At 37.1% G+C, this 25,599-nt stretch overlaps 1 protein-coding gene across 4 annotated transcripts; it reads left to right on the forward strand.

Annotated features, from left to right (window-relative positions):
* Positions 1–2,824: 2,824 nt before the first annotated feature.
* Positions 2,825–25,594, forward strand: DYNC2LI1 (dynein cytoplasmic 2 light intermediate chain 1). 4 transcript variants are annotated; one of them, XM_051615616.1, is made up of 13 exons: positions 2,825–3,223; positions 3,931–4,048; positions 5,297–5,331; positions 5,710–5,779; positions 6,778–6,866; positions 8,892–9,078; positions 11,490–11,558; positions 12,922–12,999; positions 14,539–14,615; positions 14,942–15,009; positions 15,467–15,564; positions 17,371–17,463; positions 25,353–25,594. In XM_051615616.1, exons 1-13 carry the CDS (start codon positions 3,210–3,212, stop codon positions 25,416–25,418), a joined length of 1,062 nt encoding a protein of 353 aa, XP_051471576.1. In that variant the 5' UTR covers positions 2,825–3,209; the 3' UTR covers positions 25,419–25,594. The 4 variants fall into 4 exon arrangements, with proteins under 4 accessions (XP_051471576.1, XP_051471577.1, XP_051471575.1 ...); XM_051615615.1 differs by having other exon boundaries at positions 3,143–3,223; positions 14,939–15,009; XM_051615617.1 differs by lacking the exon at positions 17,371–17,463 and having other exon boundaries at positions 14,939–15,009.
* The last annotated feature ends 5 nt before the right edge of the window (positions 25,595–25,599 follow it).

Consider the following 25,599-nt stretch of genomic DNA (forward strand, 5'->3'; position numbering starts at 1 on the left):
TTAATAGAAACTTCCATTTATAAATACAAAAATCTTCATGTCATCATTAAATTACTGTCAGCCTAGAATACACCAACTAGTATTTCTTTCCTAATTGTCCAGTTTTAAATAAATGTGGCAGATCAGGTCCTATTAGAAGACAAAAAAAGTGGATTGTGTTGCTAGTGAGCTTGTTTATGTTGTTTTAAAAATCTTTGTTACATTTCGAGACAACACAATACACAACACAAACAGCTGATGGGCAGATTGAGACTTCTAAACAGTTCATTAACATAGCAGTACAAACAGAACTTTTTATAAAGCAGTATACGAACTGTGAAGTACAGTATGACCTTCCTGCCTGCTGTTGGGTAGATAACTAGCAAGAGTGAGGTTTCTGTAGTACTATAGTAACCTCCTCAAACGGACACTTCTTTTCAAGGTAACAGAGTCAGGAAATGAAGTCTCTTACATACACAAACACACTTCAACAGCTCAGTTTCTAAACACAGCTATGCAAGTATCATAGGGGCTTGCTCCATGTTAATCAAGCTCCAGAGCTACTTAGAGGATACCACACACCGTAAGACAGTAAAGCTGAAAATTTCAGAGTTCAGACAGATAATCTGTTCTGCTTTCCCCACTCAGCCCCAAGCCTCATGAGTGATCCACATCTCAACCTTGAGTCGTCCACTAAAACAATTCACACCGTGCTACCTAATCCACAACAAAAGCTCAGGTAGGAACTAGACCTTTTCCACCTTGTGATTTTCAGCAGCAATATGATGGGAGCTATCAGAAGAGCAGTGACCTCTGGGACCAAAGAAGCTCCCATGCTCAAGGCTTGCAGAACCTAGTTTATAAAAGTATTCTCAGGATGAAATTAATATGCTAGCACATGCAAGAGACTTCACCTTCTACCACAGACTTCATCTTTTGTCCTAGCTTTGAGCTAGCGGTCAGTAACAACAATCAGTATAAATAGTCAATGAATTTGAGCTTGGAAACAACTGAAAGATCACTAGTAACTCTCTATGTAAACAACCACATTGATTTGAAAATACTACTTGGAATGCAATGTAAATTAATCTATTACTTGAATGTCACTTTGTCAGTTTTTCTGCAGCAGTATTACTAAGCAAACTGCTCACTTGTAAGACACACAAGACCTATTTACCCCTGTAGTACAGCAGGCAAATGATAAAGCTTTTAAGTTTTTTAATGTAATTCACAAAACTAGTGTTCTTCTCTTTAATTTACATTTAAGTTTGGTTCATATTTAAATTTAAAATAGAGGCATATATTTCTCTATAAAAGAAGGGTGGTAGGTATTTGGTGTTGGAGTTCCTTATCAGACTAACACAGTTTCTATAGGTTATGTCCTGAAGGAAAAAATTCATCCTTGCATAAAGGAATGCACCACTCTTAGCTTTAGGTAGAGCTTTAATAGTCCATACAACTTAGTGCAATCCATTAGTTTGAGTTAATTTTAACTAAGGTGATTATTAACTCAGTAGTAATGAATTAGGAAGAAGAAAAAAAAAATTATAGTTTCTTTGGGAAAAGGAAATAAAACTGAGCAAGATTAAATTTAAAATACTGACAACTCTAATTTCATTTCCAGATTGGACACCTCTCCATCATTGTAAAAATACTTTGCTTTTTAGAATTCTATTTTTGCTTTCACAGTAATATGTGCCTAAATCCTAGTGCCAGGAGCAATTCCTTACCTTAATTTTGCTTTCCTTGGCAGAGCATTAGCAGCTTTGTCTGGGGTTTTCACCACCTCTGACTGCTGATTACAGATCAGCACTGGCTTCATATACCAAGATACCAGAAATGTTCTGTTGAAACTGATGAAAGAAATGCATTTAGAGTGCTGATGCACTTAGGCATCAGCATGACAGTATAACTCTACACAATTAAGTTTCTTTCTGGATTTTAATTAGCAACACCATGGTTTCTATAGGGGGCTAGCAAATACTTCAGAAGATGCATGTAAAATCCTGGAAGTAAATAAAGATGGGGAAACAACCATCTGAAGGCTTCTGGAACTGAAACCAATTATACTAGTGATACTTAGAAGAACCTCTTTTTTAACAAGTATTAGGGTCTGTAGAAGGCTATGTAAATCTTTGGGGAAGGAACAGTTAAAATTAATTTTGAGTTAATCATTATGAATGAGGCCACTTTCCTTATCTTGATCAGACAGGCAAGAGAGGATTTCACTCAGGTTTTCCTGTTTCTAGTCTCTGAAGACACAAAGCAGCTACCCAGCAGCAGGTGGTTAGTTGTAATTGTCCTGGATTTTGGGTTACTTCCCCAAAGCTGGACACTTTTGACTTGTCTTTTTGGGTTCACCTACATCCTATATCCCTTTCATAGGGTGGGTTATGCTGCGCCCTTTAAATCCTAGTTTCTAGTCTAAACCTAAAAAGATCTTTGATCTTTGACTGACAGAGTTTGAAATAATCTAGCCTTTAGATTGTTTCTAAAGATACATATTAAGATGTATATTATTTCTAAAAATATATATTTTCTAAGATGCCTTTGTCTGGCATCTTTTTTTTATAATAGTTTATTTGTATGCCCCAGTAACGACAAAATAACTACACGTATGCTCTCACACAGCAGTTATTAGGTGGCAGGAACTAGCTCAGGTCTTGTTTTGCTCCCTCCGCAATTACAAAGCCATGTTTGGGACAGTGCATCTATGAGAAGCCCAAGGCTGAGGTCCCATTAAGAATTGACTCCCGCCGCTCATTACTTGTTTGTTCACCCCTGGCTTTCCCACGGGTTCAGTCTTTCGACACCTCACGAGGGCCACAGTCGAGGTCCCCCGAGGGCCCAGCGACTCCAGGAGCCCCCGCACCGGCCCCTCTCACTCCAGCAGCCCCCGAACGCTCCCGGGGAGGGGACGGGAACCTCGGCGGAACCCCCACGGGCCGCCGCTCACCTCAGGCCCGCCGGGCCCCCGGCAGGCAGGCTCCCGCCCGCCGCACTGCTGCCGCCTACCTACGGGGAGCCGCGGCTGCCGGCGCCCAGGCGGAGGCGGAGGAACGAGCGCCGCCGGGGCCCAGGCCGCCGCTGCGGGGCGGGGAAGCGGGAGCGGGCCCCGCAGGGCCCCGCCGGGGGGGAGGCCTCTGTCCCCTCCCCGCGGAACTACGCCTCCCAGCGCGCCCTGCGCGGTTCCCCAGGCGACGGGCGGGCAGGCCGGGCCGCGGGCAGCCATGTCCCGGGCTGGGTGAGGGGAGCCCCGCTCCGCGGGAGGGGGCTCGGGTGGTCCCCGCCGCCGTGTGGGGAGGAGCCGGCGGCTGGGGAGGGCGGCCCGGAGGACAGGCGGAGGGAGGGAGGGAGGGGGTGTAGAGGGGAGCGTTTGGGTGTCGGCCCTGAAAGCCGGCGGGGCCGCGGGCAGGGCGGGGACGTGCCGGGCCCTGGGTGCGAGGGGCCGCTGCTCCTCGGGGGGACCCCGCCGCAAAGGGGGAGGCCTGGCCCAGCCTGCCTCGTCCCGCAGGCGGGGAGGCTGCGAAGAAGCCTTCGTTGCCCTGAGCGGCAGCTTCTTCGGGACGCTGAGCCCCCCCCGATCCGTGACCGGCTCCTGCGCTGCCGGGGTCCGGGAGCGCCCCCCGCTCCCGGAGGGTGCGGTGGGAAGCCTGCTTCGAGAGAACAGCTCTGAACGGCGCTCAGACCTGCCCAGAGCGTCCCGCCACTCAGCTGGTGTTTCCTCAGCGTGTGCCACGAATCACTCACTGCTGGGGTTCCCTGGGGAGTTGGGCTTAACCTGTTTTTTCTTAGAAGTACTTTGTCAAGCAGAGGGCATGTGGTGTGAGGAAATAATAACAATAATAATGCAATATCCTTCATTTATTCATTTTTATATTTTCGGGATTTATGGTCTAGGCTCCATTCTTTTTTTCTGTTACGACACTCTTACATTGTTTTTCCAACTAGTGATACTTTATGGGATCTTGCTGTAGCTGAAGTAGAGAAGAGAGAAAACCCTGATGACAATGGCAAGCATGTGGAAGCTTTGGAAAAATCAGTATTATTTATGGGAAACAAAAACGGGGTAACTATATGATAATACTACTGTATGATTCTGTGCTTTTCAAACATAGTTTGTGTCAGGGAAAGTATCTCATTTTCAGATATTAAGGTCTGCTTAATTCTTCTAAAGGCAAAATATGTCATGTTCTGATCCTGCCTGAGAGTGGGCATTCCACTGAGTGTGGACCAGTTAGACATGTTTACAATTCAAAAGCTCAAGTTTATGGTTTGGAGAGTCCAAACTTCAACCATTGTTATTGATGATGTGCTAACTCTTTGACATTTGGCTTAATTAATTTTTGTAAAAGTAACTGCTAGAAATAGTTCTACTCTTTAATTGTTTGACATGACAAATTTTCCCTTGTAAAGGTTTAACTGGTAACAAACCAATTAGAGGGCATCGATACCAGTTTTGTTGTAGACAGAAGCCTTGACATCCTGCTTTGAATTGTGTCTGTATTATGCCTGGCCTGTTTGAACGTGCCTTATCAGTAATTGCAAACTCATTGTTCCACCTGCTGGGCATTGTTTTAATGCATTGTCCCCTAAGTTTGGCTATTAGGATTTTCATATATTTTTTTCTGTTAGCATTTACTTGTAAAGTAAATAAAGAGGTGGTCTTTTTGACCAAGTGAATAATATTTTTTTTAGAATACAGTTTTTATTTTAGAAGGATTGGTATACGTGCAACTTCTTTATCAGCAATTTGTAAAATACCTTTTCAGAGAAAATACAGTTACTTTTCAGATTTACCTGAAATTCACTGATATTTGAGATAGGAAGGGACACAGGAATAGACTGTAGAAGTGCTAGCCCCTTCAGTGTGGCATGGAACTCAGTGTTTGAATTTCAACAGCATAAAGACATTTTTCTGTATGCATTTTAAGCATTCTTTTTACTTCCATCTCATCAGAGATAATTTGTTCCAGTGGAAACCAAACAATACATACATGTGTTATTAATTTAATGCTATTAAACGGTTCAAGAAAGTTGGTCAGGTTGATCACTAATGTCTAATTTTAAGCACACTATTCCTAGTACTGTGTTTATCATCTCTATTAGTTTGTAATTATAATAATGATAGTGTAACTTGATTCTGACAGAAAGCTGGCAGTGAAGCTTCCACTATAAGGCTACAGACAATTATATGAGTTTATGCTTTTCCGGTACTTTATTATTGGAATGTTAAATGAGTGAGTTTCTTTTAGCAATACAACTTTTATGCTTTAATGACAGTACAGTAGGGTTGTTCTTTGTTTTTAATTTCCAGGGAAAGACCACTATTATGCTGAGGTGTCTGGAGAGGTATGTGTTAAATTTTTAAGAGAAGTTTTCAACCACAGATTAGAATTTTACATAAATAGTTTATTGTGTGATAATTCATAATATATGTATACAAATGTTGTCTCCTGTGACCAGTTGGTCACTTTCATTACTATCTGTCATTTGACTCCTTCAGTCCTTCTCCAGAATTAGAGAGCTTAAATGGCCATCTCTTCACACAGGTGCTGTTAATTCCCCTGTCTTTAGCAACTGAGACCTGTTGTCTTAAAAGTGTCCTCTCTGTACTGCTGTTTCTCAGCCTAATGCTGAACTGATAGATAAATATAATTTAGTAGCTGTAGAATTAACTTTCTTTATTTAGAAGATCTTGACAAAATAAAGTTATTTTTCCTTACCTAGGGAAGAGAGTCCAAAGCCAACATTAGCCCTGGAATATACTTTTGGAAGAAGGGCAAAGAGACACAATACAGTGAGTATACAGAAAGTATAGTTTACAAGAGAGATACATATACACACACATAAAATAATAGATGTGTGTATATTTTAATGTATAAGAATCTTAAGAGTTTCTAGCTTCTTGTTTGTGAAATAAAAAGGGTTTTAAAATATAATTTTATTTGAATTAGCTAGCTTAATTTTGTATTTTAATCTGTAGTATGCTTTTCCCTCTCACTGAAACAAGACTAGTTCAGAGAGCAAAGTACAACACAAAGCAGTAAGATTCATCTATTAAAACTACCTTGTTTGTCATGTTCCAGTACTTTTATTTTCCCATTGTAATACAGGGTGCATGCCTTTAACTTTGTCTTTAGAACGCAAAATGAGTACAAACCAATGAAGATACTTTAAAATCAGTTTTATGACAGAAGCAATCAACTCCGAGGGTGTTAAAGCATAACTAAATTTTTGGGTTATGTGTCCATATCTCTAAATTTTGTGGTGCAGATTATGTTAACAGAAATACCAAACCCATTCCTGTTACAGCACAACACTGCACAGCAGCAATAATTATTGCTGCAGGTAATTGCTGTTTCTATTACTGAATCAGGGAGTGGAAAATCTGACTCTGTCTGAAAGATAAAAATCACTCAAAACTTTTCCCAGAAACTAAATTCAGAGGTGAAGATTCATTACTTTTCCAGTTGCAGACTTCTCAAAAAGCATTAGTCTTGAACTGCCATAAACAAAAAGAAAGGGAAAATAACCTGATTTTTTAATGTTTATCATTAATCATGCTGCTTCCTGACTATTTTACTGTAGTCATTTATCAGGTCAGTCACAGGCATGCCAGGAGTCTTTCCTAAGTGTTGTATGGGATTTCTTTAATATGGGGGGAAGGGTGTTGGGTTTGTTTTTTTAGAAAATACTATTGAAATGTTATGAGTGACTTGCATGAAAAGCCAGTTTATCAGATGAAGCTCTTTTCTTGGTGTTGCATGGAAGCAGACATTTCTAACTCTTTTACAGCCTAAAGATGTAGCTCATTTTTGGGAACTAGGTGGTGGAACCTCATTACTGGAACTGATTCGAATACCAATCACTAGCAACAATGTAAGGTAAGTGATTAATATTACAATTCCAAAGTTAATTTCAGCTTTCCCTCAAACATAAGTAAATCTTTAGACCTTTTGTTGTGGTAAACCCCTTCAAAACGTAAGAGAGGACATTTATGAATTTTTCAAAAAATCATGGTAATACCACTAATTCTCTGAACTTTCTTGGGTGGTTCTCTCTTAATAAGCCAAGTTCTTATCTAGCTCTGATCAAAAAAAGCAATAACATGCAGGAAATGGGTTGGCCTTAAGTCGAACAGGAAATACAAAAAAGAGTAGTAGTGTCTTTATGCTCATTGAAAGAGCAGAAAAAGCAACTTTGGGGCAAAAAAAATAAAATCTGGCTTCCTATTTCTGTATGCAAAAATAGAAGCTTTCTCTGTGAGGGGCAGTATTTTAGGGTGAAAAACAAGACAAAAAAAGTTGAGAAAAAAATCTCTGGATTTTTTTTGAAGTGACCATCTGATGTGAAGATCGTGCAAGAGAGTGGATGTTTTTGAGAGGGACTAAAACTACTGAAATTATTTGAAGACAAAAGGAAATAGGAATTTAGAGAGAATTAAGATAAAGTACTGAGAAAAATCCATAAAAGTGATGGAATAGTATGGGAAGAAGAAGTGCATGAAGAGTTTGAGGAATAAATTAGAAGGTGATGGGGGATACATTTAAAGTTCTGGTTAGGGAAGATGGAGTTGTAAGTGGAAAGAGAGGAAAGGATGGAAAGATAAATTTTGTATTTTGATCCATTGGTTTGTTTCTTTGGTAGCAAGCTTTAAATTTTGTGGGGAAGAGAAAAAGAATATTATTTTTATCAGGTGATTTGCTACTGTTGGGGCTACTCAGATAATGCCATTGAGAGACTAATACACAAGTAAAACAAGAAACACAACACTTCTGGCATGGAAGGATTTTTGTTTCTAGAAGAGCTTAGGGCAAAAAATCAACTATAATTTTTCAATTATTGCCTCATTGAACTTACATGAGCACCACCTCCCTCCATTGGTCTTGTCTTCCCTTTTTACTGATAAGGAATCTTCTCACGTGGATGACATTAAGATTCTTTGATAGGATAGCAACATTGTTCTCTAAGACCTCTCGTGTCCATAAAGCAATATTTAACATACTACTGAAAAATTCTACCATTTCAACTTAAGTTTAAGTACTTTTCTCTGGTTTTCTTATCTGTGTTAAGCAATTCCCTTTTTTTAAAGCTCCACAAACTGAATCTAGTTTCACAAAGACTTTTTAGCAGATTTTTTTTTCCCCATAGCATTTTCAAGTGAAATTGGACATCGACTTTGCTTTCTAGTTTTTCTAATACCACTCTGTTCTGGAATCTCCTTTTTCAAGTCAGGATGGAATATGAAAGAATGATTGCATGCATCCAAATGGCTACATTTTTCATGTTCTTCTTTACAGTTGCACTTTAATGGAGTATTAGGAGGAGAGATTCTGCCTTTGAAAGCCTGGTAATTGCTAACTATGTCTTGAGTATTTTGACTTCTGTTCATCTTTCAGAAGACTTTCTCATATGCTCATTTGAGGTTCAATCTAATTAGCACAGTCTACAGCACAGAATATTTCCCTTAACCATTTTTTTTATTACAAAAGCATAATGGAAGTATAGAACACTAATGGTTAGGAAAGATCCTCACCATTTGCTAACATTGCTTCACTGGGGATTCTGGAATTATGAGATGCCCAGTCATACAGAAAGGAAGGAGCTATATGGGCTTAAGATATTTGCATAATTTACTGTCTTCAGAAAGAAAGTTTGATACATACAATCCCCAAAACCTCTGATAGAAAGTTGCCAAAGTAATAGTTCTGAACAAAAGACAGAGGAAAGGTTTCTTCAGAGCTCAGCATATCCTTAAAAGAGCCCTTTGTTGTCACATTTATTTCTGTCTTTGCATTTGTATTTTCACAATTGTTGCTGTCACCATTTGTACTACAGGTATGGTTGTTGATTAAAATGTTACTTGTCTTATGTGCTAAGAATCTGATCAAATCATACCTTCTTGATAGGTCATTTTCTGTAGTTCTTGTATTGGATTTATCCAAACCTAATGAACTCTGGACTACTATGGAGAAACTTCTGCAGGTCACCAGGAACCATGTGAACAAAATTTTGACCAAATTAGAAAAGACAAATCCTAAAGTAGCTACTGAAATGAAACACAGGATGCGAAACAATCTGCAGAAGGATCATCCAGTAAGTTCTTCTAATATTTTCTCCAGATGTCACAGGCCTTTATACAGTTAAAGATAATGCTTTTGAAAATCATAAACAACTCTTTTAGATTTTTATGCATGACTGAAAATCCATTTGATGTAGATGAACCTGTTCACTGGAAAATTATAGCAATTTAATAAAAATTCAATAAGAGCAGAAACAAGGAAAGAAGGTTTCTTATATCTTTTTGTTAGATATCTAATGTGATTGTTATGGCATGTTACACTAATCAAAAGAAATAGTTTTAGAGTAGCAGTTTGCTTTTTTCCCCCCCTCATCTTTTTAAAATGAAGATGAAAACTAGAATGTACAAAAGTCATCTAGCAAGAGACTAGCTGAAGGTACAAATTTAAGCAAAGAATATAGTTATAACAGCCATCAACATGACTATATACTTTGCATTTATTTAAATGTCTATCACAAACTCAATGCCTTTTGATAATCTGACAACTAATTAAATTATAAAGTTTCAGAAATGTTAACATCAGTCCTTTAAACATAATTGCTAACTAAATCTGTGGAAAAGCTAAACTAGATTATGCGCAATAGAAATGAAAAGTCATTGTGCATTAAACCTCTGCAAATGTTGTGTGTATATAATGCATAAATAAGTATTCAACAATTCAGAGACTTGGCACGTAACTCTAGTTACTGGAACGTCTATAAAATTCTGCAATACAGCAAATGCTTATATAGCTCGACATTTTTAAAGTAACTTGTATTTTTTGAGAAAGCAACATATGTAGCACTCTTTAGATTCAGAGTATCGGGTATGAGATCTGCTGGATTATGATTTTGGGTTTTACTTTTCAAGAAGGTAATTCACAAAAAGAAAATGCCTGCAAGCAGACTTGGCAATAAATCATCATCACAGTGTCAAGCTTACATATAGGGGCTTGCATTTCAGAAAACTGCAAGCTTTTTTCTATAAGTAAAAAGAATAATGCCATTAATTGTTAAGAAGACTTGTTATACTTGCCATTTAGGGAACACAATTATACCTTCTAAACTAGAATTTCTATTCAGCCTTCGTTATCAAAACCAGAAAAGATGCAAACAAAATGTTACATTACTCCTCAGTTCTCTTCAAACTTTCATCGTTGTTCAAGAAAAAATTATGTCAATTTTGTGGGAGGAAATACTGTCTTTTATAGTCAAAGTAAATGACAGTTTATGCAGATTTTTATTTGCCTTTTTACAGCTAAACATATTTTTATGATAAACAGGAATTGGTAAGGTTCTTGAGGGCTTTTTTAAGGATTAGATACATTCTATTGGCCTAGATAAAAATTATTGAATATTCTTATAAAGCATAAATACATCAACTCCAAACCTTGTTTAAAAAAGCTGGATGCACCTACGTAGTGCACATTTAATTCCATAGTCAAAAGATTAATAGGATTCAGTAGGCCAGTTTTATTGCTTCTGATGTTACCCTGAATTAAATTTTTATTAGTTAGGAAACTAAAACTAATTTCTTTTCAGTTCTATATTCCCCCCAGGAAGGGGGCTTCCAAACCTCCCTGGGCAACCTAGTCCAGTGCCTTACTACCCTCATGGTGAAGAATTTCTTCTTCATGTCTAACCTAAATCTGCCCTCTTTCAGTTTAAAACCATTACCCGTTGTCCTATCACTGCCCTGTCTGATGAAAAGCCCCTCCCCAGCTTTCCTGTAGCCCCTTCAGGTACTGGAAGGCTGTTATAAGGTCTCCCCAGAGCCTTCTCTTCTCCAGGCTGAACAGCCCCAACTCTCTCAGTCTGTCTTCATAGCAGAGGTGCTCCAGCCCTTTGATCATCTTGGTGGCCCTTCTCTGGACCCTCTCCAACAGCTCCATGTCTTTCCTGTGCTGCGGGCACCAGGACTGTACACAGTACTCCAGGTGGGCTCTCACCTGAGCAGAGTAGAGGGGCAGAATCATCTCCCTGGCCCTGCTGGCCACACTTCTTTTGATGCAGCCCGGGATGCAGTTGGCCCTCTGGGCTGTGAGCACACACTGGTGGCTCATGTCAAGCTTCTCCTCTACTACCATCCCCAAGTCCTTCTCAGGGCTGCTCTCCAGCCTTTCTCTAGTCTGGCAGTTGTTTTGTGAATATGTGGAGTTTTTCCTCTCTTCCCTTACCATCTAATGTTGGAGCCAAAGTATTATAGTGTAAGAACCCTTTTATGCCAGTAAGTGTTTTGGGGATTATTTCCTGACCATTTATGAAGAAAACAAGAAAACTGGAGAATACGGTATGGATATTGCAATAAAGTTTATTCATCTACTTCAGGTTTTGAAAAAATAGACCTTGTCCTCTGTGAATTAATTTTACCCCTTTCAGTTGTTCTAACTTGGACAATCTTGGACAGTTTGTTTACACTGCTTAACTGCCATCTATCTGTTTAATAGGATTATGAGTTAGTTGACCCTTTTCCAATACCTTTGGTGATAATTGGAAGCAAATATGATGTTTTTCATGTAAGTAATACTTTTTTTTTTTTTAATAACTGGAAGATTCCTGGTAGAGTTTCTATATACTAAAATCTTGGTAAAATAATCGTAATAATTGAATAAACCAAATATTAGTAAAAAAAACTACAAGGCCGGTCAGCCTTCTTCCACAAAAAAAATCTTTCCATCTAACAGCATTATGGAAGGCTGCCACTGCTTCACAAAGCACTCAAAAAATGATGATTTTTGAGATGTACTTGGGAAATGTTGAGATACAAGTTGCTGCAGACCAAAATGGGGAGCAAAAAACCATCAGGTTGATGACTTTCTTTTATAATGAGAAAAATGTGTCCCTTCTGAGAGTGGCTGTAAGTTCATGGCAGTGAAAGAGGGGCATCTTTTAAGTCAGCTGGTCAGATTTTTTTGGTAGTTGTGGCAGCACAAACAGTAAGCTATCATTTCAGTCTGAAACTTTTTTTTAGTACTTAAGTTTTTAGAGACAAGTGGTTAACTGCATATTTTAGGGGAGAGAGGAAAGAAATGTCATAGTACAGCTGGCCTCTCTCCCAGGATATTAAAAATCCAAACAAATGCAAACTCAATTGTCAAGCAGCACTTGATAATGAGAAACTGGAACAGTATGTTTGATTTTTAGCTGCTGTGCTGGCAGCCTGTGTTTCTCTGACTACATACTGCATGGGTATTTGGCTGACTCTTTGAGTTGCTTAATTCTTTATTAATGAAGTACTGTTCCTTCTTTCATACTGAGGCTTTATGCTGAGCCATGACCTCTTTAAAACTCAGTGTCTCTCATGTAATAAGCACAGAATAACAGCCTGTTTCCATTGGGGTCTATGCACAGATGCCTGCAGGCTTCACTGGGATCAGGTTTTCACCCACTTTAGCCAGGGAAGGCCATCTGTGTGAGTTTCTACTGAAGGAACATTGTTGAAAAGGTGTTTCTATGCACCTTTCAAATCTTGCAGGTATTAGAAGTTAGAGAGCATATACCCAAAGATTTACTGAAAATTAAATATTTTCACAACCTTATTTTTCTAGTAGACATTAGTTCTACTTCTAAAAAATTTAAACATAAAGAAACCAAGTCATTGGAAATGGAATATACAGTCCTGATTAAGGAACTTTTTCTGGACTAACATATTGCCTGAATTAGGCTTCCTCTGTAAAAAAGAGACAAAGGGAAATTGTGACATTTCTTTTCAGAGTAGGCTGTTACTGATTCTGTCTTAAGATGTAATTATGCTGACAGCTGAAAGCCTCGTATATTGTAGCCTAAGTGCATTGCAGTTTATACAAAAAATGAAAACTTCTAGCTGTAATATTTTGCTTTTTCTTTCTTACATACATGTTCCAATATCAACTTTTTCAGGAGTTTGACTCTGAAATGAGGAAAATAATAAGCAAGACACTTCGATTTATTTCACATTATTATGGAGCATCATTAGTGGTATGTATACTCACTTTCTAACTAAGGATAGAGAAAATGAGCAACATTTATGTTGCAAAACAACATTTAAAAAAATAGAAATGTAAAACTAGAGGAAATGGGATTTATTTGGTTTTACAGTAGCTTTCTTAATAAGATAATCTGTCAAACAGGTGACAGGCACTGACAGGGGATGGATGAATATGCCTTGTGAACAAACAAACTACACGATTCCCAGTATTAGCAAACTAAATAAAAATAATTATCTGTTAGCCAGATCAGTTCCCATATTGAGTTTACTGCATGTCTGGCAGTAGTTTTTTGTTACAAGAAAGGAGGACGGGGAAAAGTGATCATCTTAGAATTAGAGAACTGGCCTTTCTGGTAGAAGCATGAATTATGTCCAGTGACCTGGCTTCAGCAGATAGAAAAATTTGCATCCAAGGGCTCATTTTCACAGCAGTTTAAGCATACCAGATTATCACACTTACAGTGTTGAAGAATGAAGGCAGTGATTTTTTAACAGTAATGAGTAGGAACTGCCAACCATGAGGACAATTAAGTATTTATGTGGGTAGATAGGTTGATTTGAGCTTGGCAGATCACCTCCCGAGTAAAGGCAGAAACATGCATGCTCAGGTTCACATCCAAAAAAGCTGCCTCTTTGGCTTTCTCTACATCAGAAGATAGATCTAATTGCATCAACCCTTATTTAAGTAATAATTAATACTAATAGTGGCTTATTTTGATTACCAAACACCTTATGTTTGCTTTATATTGTAATCACAGCACATCCTTTTGCATCCATGTAAAATTGTACAGCTTTTGTACTTTGACACCTGAATTGATCTTTTGCTAACTGTTAACTGTCTTGATCAATTCTTTTTTATTATTTTAAAAAAGTATTTAAGCATTATTATAATTAAAAATTAAGAAGTAGGAGGAGCCTAAAACTCCTTGTCTACTAAATCCTGATTTCTGTTGAAATGAGCGGGATAAACTTCATTTCCCAGAGTAGAAATCTGACTTCTTTCTCAAAGATGTGAATTTGTTAGGATACAAAAGCCCTTAGATAGGAATAAGCATGCTTTTTGAGAAGATATTCTGGGAGCTGCTTTCTGATAAATTTGTACCAGTTCTGCCACTAACAAGCTGCTTTTATGTGTGAACAAGTGTAATTATTAATCACATTTCTAGTTGTTTATGGTATTCTGGATAATTTTTAATGTAGTTTAAAATATTAGTAACTCATTAGTCCTGGGCAAAAAATTGTGTCCTTAATGTGCATACGTCTAAAGCTGTGAAACAATATTTTAAAATTTATTCTTTAATTATGCTATTTTTCATCTAATCTTTCTTGATCTATATATTCAGTGACAAACACTCATTTTGGAAAGGGAGGGTGAGAGTTTTATTCTAGTAAATTCAGCACACCTACTAAATTTGTTGAGGTCAGAAATTAGGCAGGCTGTATCTGAAATCCTCTATGTAGATGACATAATGTAATAATGATGGAAAATCATAATGTGTTTTGTTGTGGTTTTTTTCTGATACGTTTAGTTTACCAGTAAATCTGAGGCTCTCCTGATGAAAGCTCGTGTTCTTATTAATCACTTGGCCTTTGGCTATGATAAAAGGTAACATAATTATTGTCCAATTATCAGCTGTCTTGCCCAGAGTCTACAAGTAAAAAATATTTTAATCACCAAAACTTTTCTTCTTAAATATGTTCTCTGTAATATTCTTGTTTATGGACTTTAACTTCTGTGTCTCAGCTGCCTAAGACTGAAAAGTCCTTGATTTTGATCCTAAAACTGATGGATTAGAAATTATGGTCACCACTAGAACTGAGCAGATTTTTATTTAAATGTATTTGTGTGCAAAGCCCAGTGAGAGTCTAGTCTTGGCTTTTTATTGACTGCTAAATGCTCACTTGATATGTTTTCTTTGTTCTGTTTAGCAGGTCTGCATCAGTGGATCACAGCAAACCTCTGTTTATACCAGCAGGCCTGGATTCCTTGAGCCAAATAGGTTAGGACATTTCCTGTTTATTGTGTTTTTTCTTAATTGTCTTTGAGAAAAAAAATGTAATCAAATAAAAAATGAAGTTAAATTATAGCACGACAGCATCGGTTTTAACAGCTTATTGAAAATAATGGCTTAGAAAATTTAAAATTATGATTCAGTATGTATCTTATTGTTAATTACTTGTGCAGTTTTGTTAGGTAGTTAATAAAGTATTGGGACTACTTCAAATAGTAAAGCACTAACAAGCTTAGATCTGAAAGAAAATATAATATGCAATGCCACTCACCCCATTTCAGGGTAGGAGATCAGTGTTTATTCAAACTTCTTTCACTTTCTCACTGTAGAAGATAAAATATTAAATTAGATGGATTGTTATAAAAAATGGTTTGATAATATATGTTGTTACCTATGTGCTATGACAACATAGTTGTGTTACTTTGTGCTGTGCTGTAATCCTTAGGACCACCACCTGCCTCTGATCCTGACATTGGAAAGCTGCGTGCAAACACACCTCTGGAACTGTGGAAAAAAGTGTTTGAGAAAACATTTCCTCCCAAGGTATGTATTTACATGTATGCTGCACAGCTGCTTTCCTTCAAGTCCAGTCACTGGAATTTCAGTGTCACTTTGCAGTTCTGTTTCTTCCAGCCTCTTTAATTCATACATTTCTAAAAGATACAGATTTGTGTGTCGTGGTGTTTTGATTATTAGCTTCTGTGTCTTCAGACACGTTCCTACATTTAATAATAATGGAAGTATTGATGTAACCTTCTGTTTTTTCCAAAAGCTGTACCATTGCTTTTTATTATAATGAGAGACAAGCTATACTCAGGGTTTTTGGAATTTGGTAAGGTGATGTATCCCCTAATGCCTAAAACGACAGTGACATTCCAAGATGAGAGCTCTTCCTGGCCATAGCCATGCTACTGACCCATGCTCTCTTAGGGCGTGAGTCTTTGCATGAGGCAACTGTGTTAAGAATTCCTTGTCAAAATCTGTCACTTCGCTATAGGAAGTGTTTGGATTTGCAAGGTAATTAGAATCCTTTGGCACCTAGGTAGTGATATTGTACATATTTCAGAAATTTCTGGTCCCAAGGGGCAAGTCCTCAAATGCTTCTTTTCAATAAAAGTAATTGCTGTTGTTAGGAAAGAAAAATTCTTCTTTATTTGATCCGAGCTAAAACAGGCTTCTGCTTTCTTCTGCTCTACTAGACTGTATTTCCTGCCCTACAGCATACCTGGGCAGGCAAGGAAGTTAGGGCCATGCAACTGTCTCCATTCTTGGTGAGAAGGAAGGAGTCTGAATTCACCATTTCTTACTCACTTGACTGCTACATATCAAAGGCTACACATTATTTCAGGTGGTTTGTGACCAGGAGAAATTATTCCTAAGATGCTGTTCTCAGTTTAGTGTGCCCCAATATCATAAAGACTAAACTTCACTTTTCAAAAACTATACAGAACTGTTACTTTACATGAAGATTGTCTGCATGGCCTGTTAAAAAGCAATAAGCAAATCTTCCCTGTCCCTCTGTGCCACAACTCCCGAGCTCCCCATGAAACAGCTGGAGAACTGTACTCATTTCTTATCTTGCAGGCTCTTGTCAGTGTTCTAAGGTATCAGTCTAATTCAATAAAATGTCCCAAGTAGATTCCCAGTCTTCTGTTTTGCTTCCAAAATATGCTTTACAATTTAAAGCTGTTTTTATGCATTGTGAATTTCTTTTTTCATCACCTCATCTAATAATCATTATAATTTTGCTGTATTTTATTCCATCATTTGTATGACTCACTGCTACCTTCCATTTGTTACGAGTAAAGAGAAATCTGCAGGACAACATTTAAAAAAAATCTTCTTTGATAGTGTTCTTTTTATTTTAGTGTATTTGCTTATTTTCAATTAATGTAATTCCTTATAATTCCTTCAAGGTTAGTAAATGAAATTTCAGGTGTTTGACAAAAAGATAATGATCCATTTTTCAGATATTGAAGTAACAGTTCTGGTAACTGGAACTGAATTCCAGTCATGATTTTTAAATGCTCTAGCAAGAGCAACCTTAACCCAAATTCATGGGCCAGAAATTTTCATTTTGAGGAGCGAATAATAAATCACTACAAACTAGGAATATTTTCTTTTTTTTTAAGATCTAACTGCATTACTGCTTTCACATCATTTTACCAATCTGAGATTATCTATAGTATATTTTATCTAATCTCTATCAAATAGCTTAACATTCTTTCATAAATGCAGGGATTTAATATATTTTTTATAAAGGCAAAATACTTCCATTAGACACCCAGTGTGGCATTTTCCTGTTAAAAGAACAGGAGGTAAAACTTACTTTATAATTTCTTCTTTTAGAGTTTCTGCGATTTGCAGGATACCAAGGACCCTGCACAGGATTTGCAATATGCTGAGTATGAAGTTGATGTCATGAGAGCTCAGAAAAAACAGGTGTGTAGTTGTTCTCCAGTTGTTGTTCAGTTAGGTGTTCCAGAACCACCAGCATTACTGAATTAATTGCAGAATATGCGTGTAGCCCCCCATTTGCCTTTAAATAACTTGAACTTTAGCAGTAGTTTGGTGTGTTGGTAGACATTTCAGATTGTTTCAGTGCATTCAGACAGAATAATTTTCAGGATTAAATGCTCACTCTGGATTTGTATGGCAGTATTTGCAAGGCTGACTTTCCAAATAATTTGTCTCGGCATGTTACCTCTGTCCAACATTAGTGTTGCTTGTCGAGAGAGCGAAGTGTCAGATGTTGCTGCTTGTGTCCCTTTTCCTACTCCTGCTGCCTGGTGGCACTGTCCAGGTACCTCCAGTCCTCTGCTTCTCCTTGCCCTTCCTTTCCCTTCGATTTCATTTCTTTGCAAACCTTCCTTGCCCCCCTCCTTGCCCTTCAGCATTAGGATAAGGAAATTCTTCACTGTGAGGGTTGTGAGACAGGTTGCCCAGAGAAGTTGTGGAGGCCCCATCCCTGGAAGTGTTCAAGGCCAGGTTGGATGGAGCTCTGAGCAACCTGGTCTAGTGGAAGGTGTCCCTGCCCATGCAGGGGAGTTGGAACTAGACAACCTTTAAGGTCCCTTCCAACCCAAATCCTTCTGTGATTAAGCAGGTAGAGCATTGTTAGATCTCAATGCTCTGTGGTTTCTTTAGAAATGAATAATTCAGATTTTCTCTTTAGGTCTCTTCCAGAATTACTTCACTAAAATAATATTGAAGCAAAGCTGTGAAGCATTCTTGGTAGTAGTGTCTTAATTTCTGCCTCCTGTTCTCTCATTTGGATATTGACTGGAAGGAAGTCTAGTATCAAGGTTTACAATGGGGGCTGTTCCCTTTTTATTTTTGTCTTCCACCTTGAAAACTGTTTTGTTTAAATTGGAAAGCTACTGAGATCATTACATTTCTGACTGGAGCTTACAGGCTATGTACATTATATCTTTAACAGAGTGAACAGAATCATTCCACAGAGTCATTTGGGTTCACCCTTGAATTCCAATTCTAGGAAAGGCCTTTACTGAGGAAAGGGTCTTTTTTTTTTCCCCCCCTTATTAATTTTGAAGTGTTTCTGCATTCCCTGCATTTATGGTGGATTAATTTTATGAAAAAGTTCTGTGGCAGCCTATGTGAAGGTCAGAACATTACCTTATAGACAATACCCATTACCTGAGTAGAAATACTGTGTGGGCCTGTTAAAATCAATCCAAGAACTGAGTATTTTTTTCTGTTTGGAGGAAGAACTTATTCTGGAAACTCTGTTTCACATACATTAATTTGTTTCACACACAGAGAATTCTAGAGAAACTTTCCACTCTTACTTTCACAGCTTCTATGTGGGCTACTTGTACACCATTTATCTTCTTTGTGGGTTACTGTGGTTAAAGGAGGTTTTTCGCACAGTGCTTTAAGATGATGGATCATACCCATCTAGATCTAAACTGCTTCTACAGACTCCCACTCTTAAGATGAAAGGCAGTTTTATTGAATTGCACTGTAGTGAATTTCAACTAACCCTAAAATACTGTGGCAGATTTTTGCACGCTTGTAAAAGAAAGGCAAAGGATTAGATTATTACTGCTATCACTTTTTTGTAGAATTTAGTTAGATTGCATAAGGTAGTAAACCTGTGGTTGCCCGATCCAAAGAAATACATTAATAATGTAAAAGAATAAAGCAATTTCAAGAATCCCCTGCAGTCTTTGAACTTGCACAATATCCTGTTAATGTAGGCATCAGTTCTGAATTTGTGTTACATCAAGGGCAGTCTTAGAAATCATTAAAATTTGTAAAGCACATTGCTTTTGGAATTTATAATGTAATCTCATATGCAGTATATCTGTAGATCTCAAAATAACTATATGGAGCACTAGGTTTGTTATTTTGGATAATACTTATGGCTTGCAAAAGAAGATACTGGCATGTGTTGATTAAATTATACAGGAAATCATTAATTTTCTGTTTTTAAACAAAGGAGACAGGCTTTTAGAATCTTAATCTGTTCAAGGGCATTGCAAACCAGTGTAGCTTCTTTTAGTTGGACTACAAGTAATTTGAGCATTAAAGAGAAAATTACTTTTGTTATCAGCAGCTATTTCCGAAACTTCTCTATCATGAAGTTCAATTATTACAAGATTATTTGCACATTATTCAAATGTTTTAAACTCCAAGAATTTCATTCAGTTTGAAATGCACCAAGATAGCAGTACACATCTAAAAGAAAAGAACTCTGTAGTTGCAGTGATTCTTGAGGTGGTTTTGGATTTCCCAGTTATAGGAAAAGTAGCACAAAAATCCTATTTTTAAAGCAACGTTTTAAATGCATCATAAGTCTGACATTCTTTATAGAGTCTCATTAGATCTACTGTGCACGACATAGAGTATATGAAGATGTTTAATATGCAGCCTGTTGGTAATGAAATTATGGGACACTTTCATATGATCACAATGTATATTTTAAAATTAAGTGCATGTTACAATTTTTCTCGGTTACTTTCGGTTAATTAATATGCCACTTTGGACTCTAGGTGATAACCAGTTTGCTTTCTTATCTCAAAGATAAGCTTTAAAGGCAAAATAATCACAAAACATTGCAACATAAACAAAACATAGCTGAGTGAAGCACTAGCATACCTGACTGATATTGCAGTCTTGGTCAGGACCACTCAATGATAACTGTGGCAATGTAAAGTTCAATTACATCAATTCTAACTTTGTTACCTTGGTCGAAGGGTTTCTCTGCAGCTAGGGTTTGTAGTCTGTAGCTGAGTAAAAGGTTAAATTCTCAAGTCTAAAATTAGAAAACCGTTTTTTTTTTAAAAAAGTACAGAAACAAGAAAGTGCCTGGCTTGCTCCCATGTACCAGCTGTCAGCTAAGTGTTTTTTTGCTGTGTTTTTGGCTGTTGAAGTTAAGAGTCCAGCTCATCAGCACTCTGTCACAAGAGTGTTATCTTTTAGACCAGATTATTTTGTCTCCATAATATTTTCACAGTTAACTACAAGACCTACCACTCTATTCTTAGACCTTTTTGCTCTGGAAAACTCTCTGAAGCTGTCTCTCTCCCTCACTGGGCTTTTGTTCAAGAGAGAGCACATCTCTCTTTCTCAACCATATTCTTTCAAAATTATTTTCCTAGCTCTTACCCCACAGACATAGAACGAGCAGGTTTAAATCAAACAGTGCTGTTGCAATTGTGTACTGCTTTTTCATTCTCTGGAGTTAAGGTCTGAGCGAGAGAGAAAACAGCACCAGGGACCTTCTTGGAATTTACATTTTTGATCTATTTCTCAAGTAGCAAATTCTCTCTGGGAATGACTAGAATTTTGTGCTCTTTGCAGGGCTTTCAAGATTCAATAAAAGCATTAATTGTGCATATTTATTAGGCCTTTAATGCGTGGCTTGCTGTTAACTCATCATACAGGCCATGTAAAGCATAAACAAGATGTCAAACCTGCCATCCATTTCTCTCCATTTCTCTGCTACCTTAATTTAATTTTAGGTAGACATGTAACTTGAGTAAGAGTGAGATCTTTTAAAATAATCTTGCCAATTAGAACTGCACATGTAACACCTGCATCTGTGAGCACCTTGGAGATCCTTCTAAATGTCTGTGACAGGGAGATAGCAGAAGGGGTGTCTGTTTTTTTTTCCTTTTGAAATGCTCTCTGCCAGGAAGGTTAGTACTTTAGATTTCTTCTCAAAGGTTTTTTTTTTTTTTGTATTTTAGCTGTCCTGCTACATCTTGTATTGTTAATATGCAAAATAGGTGCTTGAACCATTTTTATCTGGACATTTGACTGCAGCTTCATTGGTTGAAGCAAATGACAAAGCCAACCTTGAACTCAAAGAATTGGATAACCTCCTAGTCAGGTACTCAAGAACTCAGTGTCATGCAATGCTAAAGTTCACACTGACTGGTCCTTGTAACACAAAGGTATTAATTTAGGGATTGGTGCCCATTTTAACTGAAGCCTAATGCCATAAAGTACAAGAAGCTTAGTCCTATTTCCTGTAAAATATGAGTGATCTACTTAACCATGTCATTCACAAATAGAAGTCATCTCGGTGTCAGATCTGCAGCTGACTGATTGAGTTTGGGACTGTGTTGGCCAACAGAAGGAGAGATGCTTCTCTGTTGTGACCATGTTGCAGAACTTCAGGGGACAATTCCAATCTCATGCAACAAAATAAAAGGTTGTATATTGTGTGAGGCACCTCCTTTGTCACACCAGTGTCACTGGGCAGAGAAATATGGCAGGCACCTTATCATGGGTAACAGAGCAGTGGCATCTTTTCATACTTTGGAAAAAAAAGTTACTTAGGACGTTGGCTCATCTGGCAAGAAAAATGTCTCATTTTCACACAAAGCGTGTCCAAATAGGTAATTTCTTTTTTTTTAAACCAGTTTAAAAAACATTATTAGCGAACTGCTATTAAATTTCCTATTGAAGTTTGGTGCTTAAGACTTATAATCCTTATTTCAGTACTTAGTTATTTTCACCGTGTTCCAGGTTGAGGGCACTTTCAGAATGAAACTGCATGAAAAAGAAAGTCCTATCAGTCCCTCAGAACTGAGGAAATGCAACAATTAAGGCTTTTCCTACAATCTTAATTTTTCCTTCTTGTTTGTAGACATTACAGTATTGTCTTTAATTACATGATCATATACTGTTTTGCTGATGTCTCTGTTCAATTGTTCAGTATTTCTTTTCATCATCTTTATTCTTTGTGTACCTTATTTCTCAACCTGCCATTCAGACACTTCAATGAACACAAAAGTATTAATTTTTTTTTCTCTGAGAATGTGTGGTAACAAACATCAGTTAAGTCTTTCTTCCCAGTCCCTTTATGAGATTAGGTGTGATCTTACCCATTTGACAGATGAGCAATTTATAAAAACACAGAAGTACAGAAGCACTACAGTTAAAAAAAAATAAAATCCACTTTATGCCAGTGATGAGACATCTAGGACAAGTTGCCAGCACTAAAAGTTTAAAGCACTTGGAGCACATGGGAAGCGTGTTAATTCACGCTTGGGAAAATAATGGGAAGCGTTTAATTTCAGTTGTTAATTCTTTGTAAATCTGATCTGTGCCCTTTACACTTGGCACCCTGAAAACAAGGGAAGCGTAATGTGAGCATCAGCATTTTGGAGCACTTTGAGATATATTCTTTTGTAGGATATTTTTCAGTTTTGTGAGAATATCTCTTAGCTTATTGTATAGTTACAGCATATTCCAGAATTCTGCTTATGTTTGTAGTACAGGACTTTGTGAGCAGGAAGATACCCTTTTTCAGAAGGGTCTCTGGAGTGATCTTTAAGCTGTATTTTTCCATTACACTTCTGACTTAGGCAGATTTAGTTTAGTTTCTATTTTACATTAAAACTAAGGAAGAGTACTTCCCTGACAGCATCTTTCCTCCTGAATCACTGAATCAGTTAAAGATTTTTATTTTTTTAAATCTTTAAAAATCTTTTAAAATCCTCCCCTTTAATTCCTCTTTTTTCTTTAACTTAACTTCTCATTGTTTAGTCTTACCCAGATGTCACCAAAATAAATATCTCTAATTTTGTTTTGTATGTGGGGGAATAGCTGTACAGTTTTAATATATGCTGTGGTTTCTATACTTTGCATTCCTGTATTGTTTTGTATTGCCTTTACACTGAATGCTTTCTAGCTAGCTAAAATTACAGCAAAATAAATTCTGCTAAATTATCTACCTCTTTATTGGAAGAGTTTAGTCAGATGATAAATTTGCAAGGCTAATTATTTAGACAACACCTGTAGACATGACCTCCAGACATCATAGTCTTCATATGTAAAACTTCATTGTCTTAATTTTACCCCTTCCTGTAGCCTTTGTCAAAGTTGTTATAACTGAAATTACTTACTTAGCATGTCAGGTACACATTATTCTTAAAATACCACAATATTATTTCTGTTCCTAACTGTGGGCAAGTTTCCAACAGTTCAGTATGTTCCAAGATCATAATTACTTCATATTAATAATGAGGGAGTGAAAATACTGAGGCTTAGAGACAGAACAGTTTTGTAGTACTACAGTTGTATTTCATAATGCAACTTACTAGATTTAGACTAATGTGTTCTGTGTCAGTCACCTGTGAATTACTCACTTAACTGTCAAACCAGATTCTGCAAGCGACACGAACAATATGCGCTAATTAAAAATCCTCTTACTGCTTATAAACCTGTGGTGCTTTCTGAAAATTTTCACAGCTGACAAAGCTGCTCAAGTTATTTTCTGGGAGAAAGAAAATTCCATTTATTATTTCCATACAATTTTTAGATTATGATTTCTTTTTCCCTGTGCCCTGTATTTTCTTCTTCCCTCTGTGCTCTGCATCGGTAATTAGTACTTCTGCTAAACCCACCAGGTGTGGATTTTGTTATTGTTGTCAGTTCTGTGTATCTATGGTGAAACCTCCCTTACTCTGTTAAGTTTTTATTAACATCATAATAGCAATCATAGAAAACACATGCCCACTTTTGAGGGTCTTTGCTACATTTATACTGATCACTGGTTTATGTTCACCTCTTTTCCTGATCTAAGTAAGACGGGATGACTTTTTTTGTATTGCAAGCAGTACCTGGTTAGGTCTAACAGTAACTCATGAGTGTTATCAGCTTCCTGCAAATACATTGGAAGCCTCCTTATTCTTAAACTAATAAAAAGCAATCGTAAGGCTTTCCAAACTAATTCTTGCTGAAAAAATATTCAGAAATAATTCCCAGCAGTATGCATCACTACCTAAAATTGACAAGATTAAATTATTGTTTGATAATGTTGCTAGAACCTTTTATTACAGGCTTCAAAATTCCCAGTAGCACTTTTGACTGAAACAAGGTCATTTGTCTACTGTGCTAATAATCTGCTGATGTCAAGTATAGCTTAATGTAGACTGCCCCATCTTTCCTACCTAATTTGCTTTATTTATAGCTTCACAGTTTAGGTCTCTGTTTTTAATAATCTAATCTAGACAATGCATATTTTTAATTACCACACTGGGTTTGCATTTTATTTTTACATGCAGATGCTAACTTTTCAATCTACTAAACAGTAGCCCCTGAAATAATATTTTAAGCTACTAATTGAAAAACCAAAGCATGGCATCACTGTCTGTCATTAGTAATACCCTTGCTGAAAAACCTCATGCAATGATGAATAATACTTCCACAAATACCCAGTACCATTGATTGAATAGATATGGCATTTTGATTTCCTGAACATGCATTGAATTCCTCTAAAATATATTTCTGCTTACTGGACAATCCTGTGTTCTGGAAGGGTTTCTAAGGTCCTGAGTGGTTATCACCACTGGCGATGTATAAGCTTACAGCAGTTCATTTCAGTTCTGTGCTTAAAGAAAAAGAAAAAACAGGCTTTGTTCTTCTAGTTTCTTATCAGGAATCGCCAATCCATTTTGCTTTTTGAAAGGCCCTGACTTCGTGTGTGTGAAACAGTAGTTTCTGTTGGGTAATTCTGAATTCTGTTTTTAAAACACAGGTAGTTCTGCATTTCTGTATGTTCATAGGGAGCCTGGTTTCTCAAACTGAATTTCAAAGACCTCACCCAAAATTCGTTCTACCCTAGAAAGCATCTAGGCCAAACTAATTTAAATCTTGCTCCCTTTGTGAGACCAAATGTTACAGCACTTTCAGTATAAGTCTGTTAAAAATTTAAAAATACATAGTACATTTTTTTCTCCAGTGAAAAATGTTTGTACATGCTTTAAACATTTAGGTGGCTAATGTATGTATCTATCTTACCACTTTTAATAATGAGGAGATTACATTAATATGTATTTATGTTTCTGTTTTAGGAACTTGAACAATATAAAAGAAATGCCTCTAAATCCTGGAAGGAAATGGATTTTGACCCTGATTGATGAATTGCTATAGATGTCTTCAGTTTAACATTTACAAAATCACTTGATTGTTTTATCATTATTCTACCAATTTAATCTGACACAGTTAAAAAAATACCATATGAAACTACAACATTAATTTTTATTATGTATTCCTGTTATATTTAATAAAAATAGCTGTTTATTCATTGTCAGAATTGAT

Source organism: Apus apus, chromosome 3, assembly GCF_020740795.1.
Source record: "Apus apus isolate bApuApu2 chromosome 3, bApuApu2.pri.cur, whole genome shotgun sequence".
NCBI classification, from domain to species: domain Eukaryota; kingdom Metazoa; phylum Chordata; class Aves; order Apodiformes; family Apodidae; genus Apus; species Apus apus.

Excerpts from the sequence above, each read along its gene's own strand:
- DYNC2LI1 (XM_051615615.1), top strand. Across the intron at positions 13,000-14,538 it reads ATTATGGAGCATCATTAGTG|TTTACCAGTAAATCTGAGGC; the intron begins GTATGTATACTC and ends TGATACGTTTAG. Across the intron at positions 15,010-15,466 it reads GGATTCCTTGAGCCAAATAG|GACCACCACCTGCCTCTGAT; the intron begins GTTAGGACATTT and ends TGTAATCCTTAG.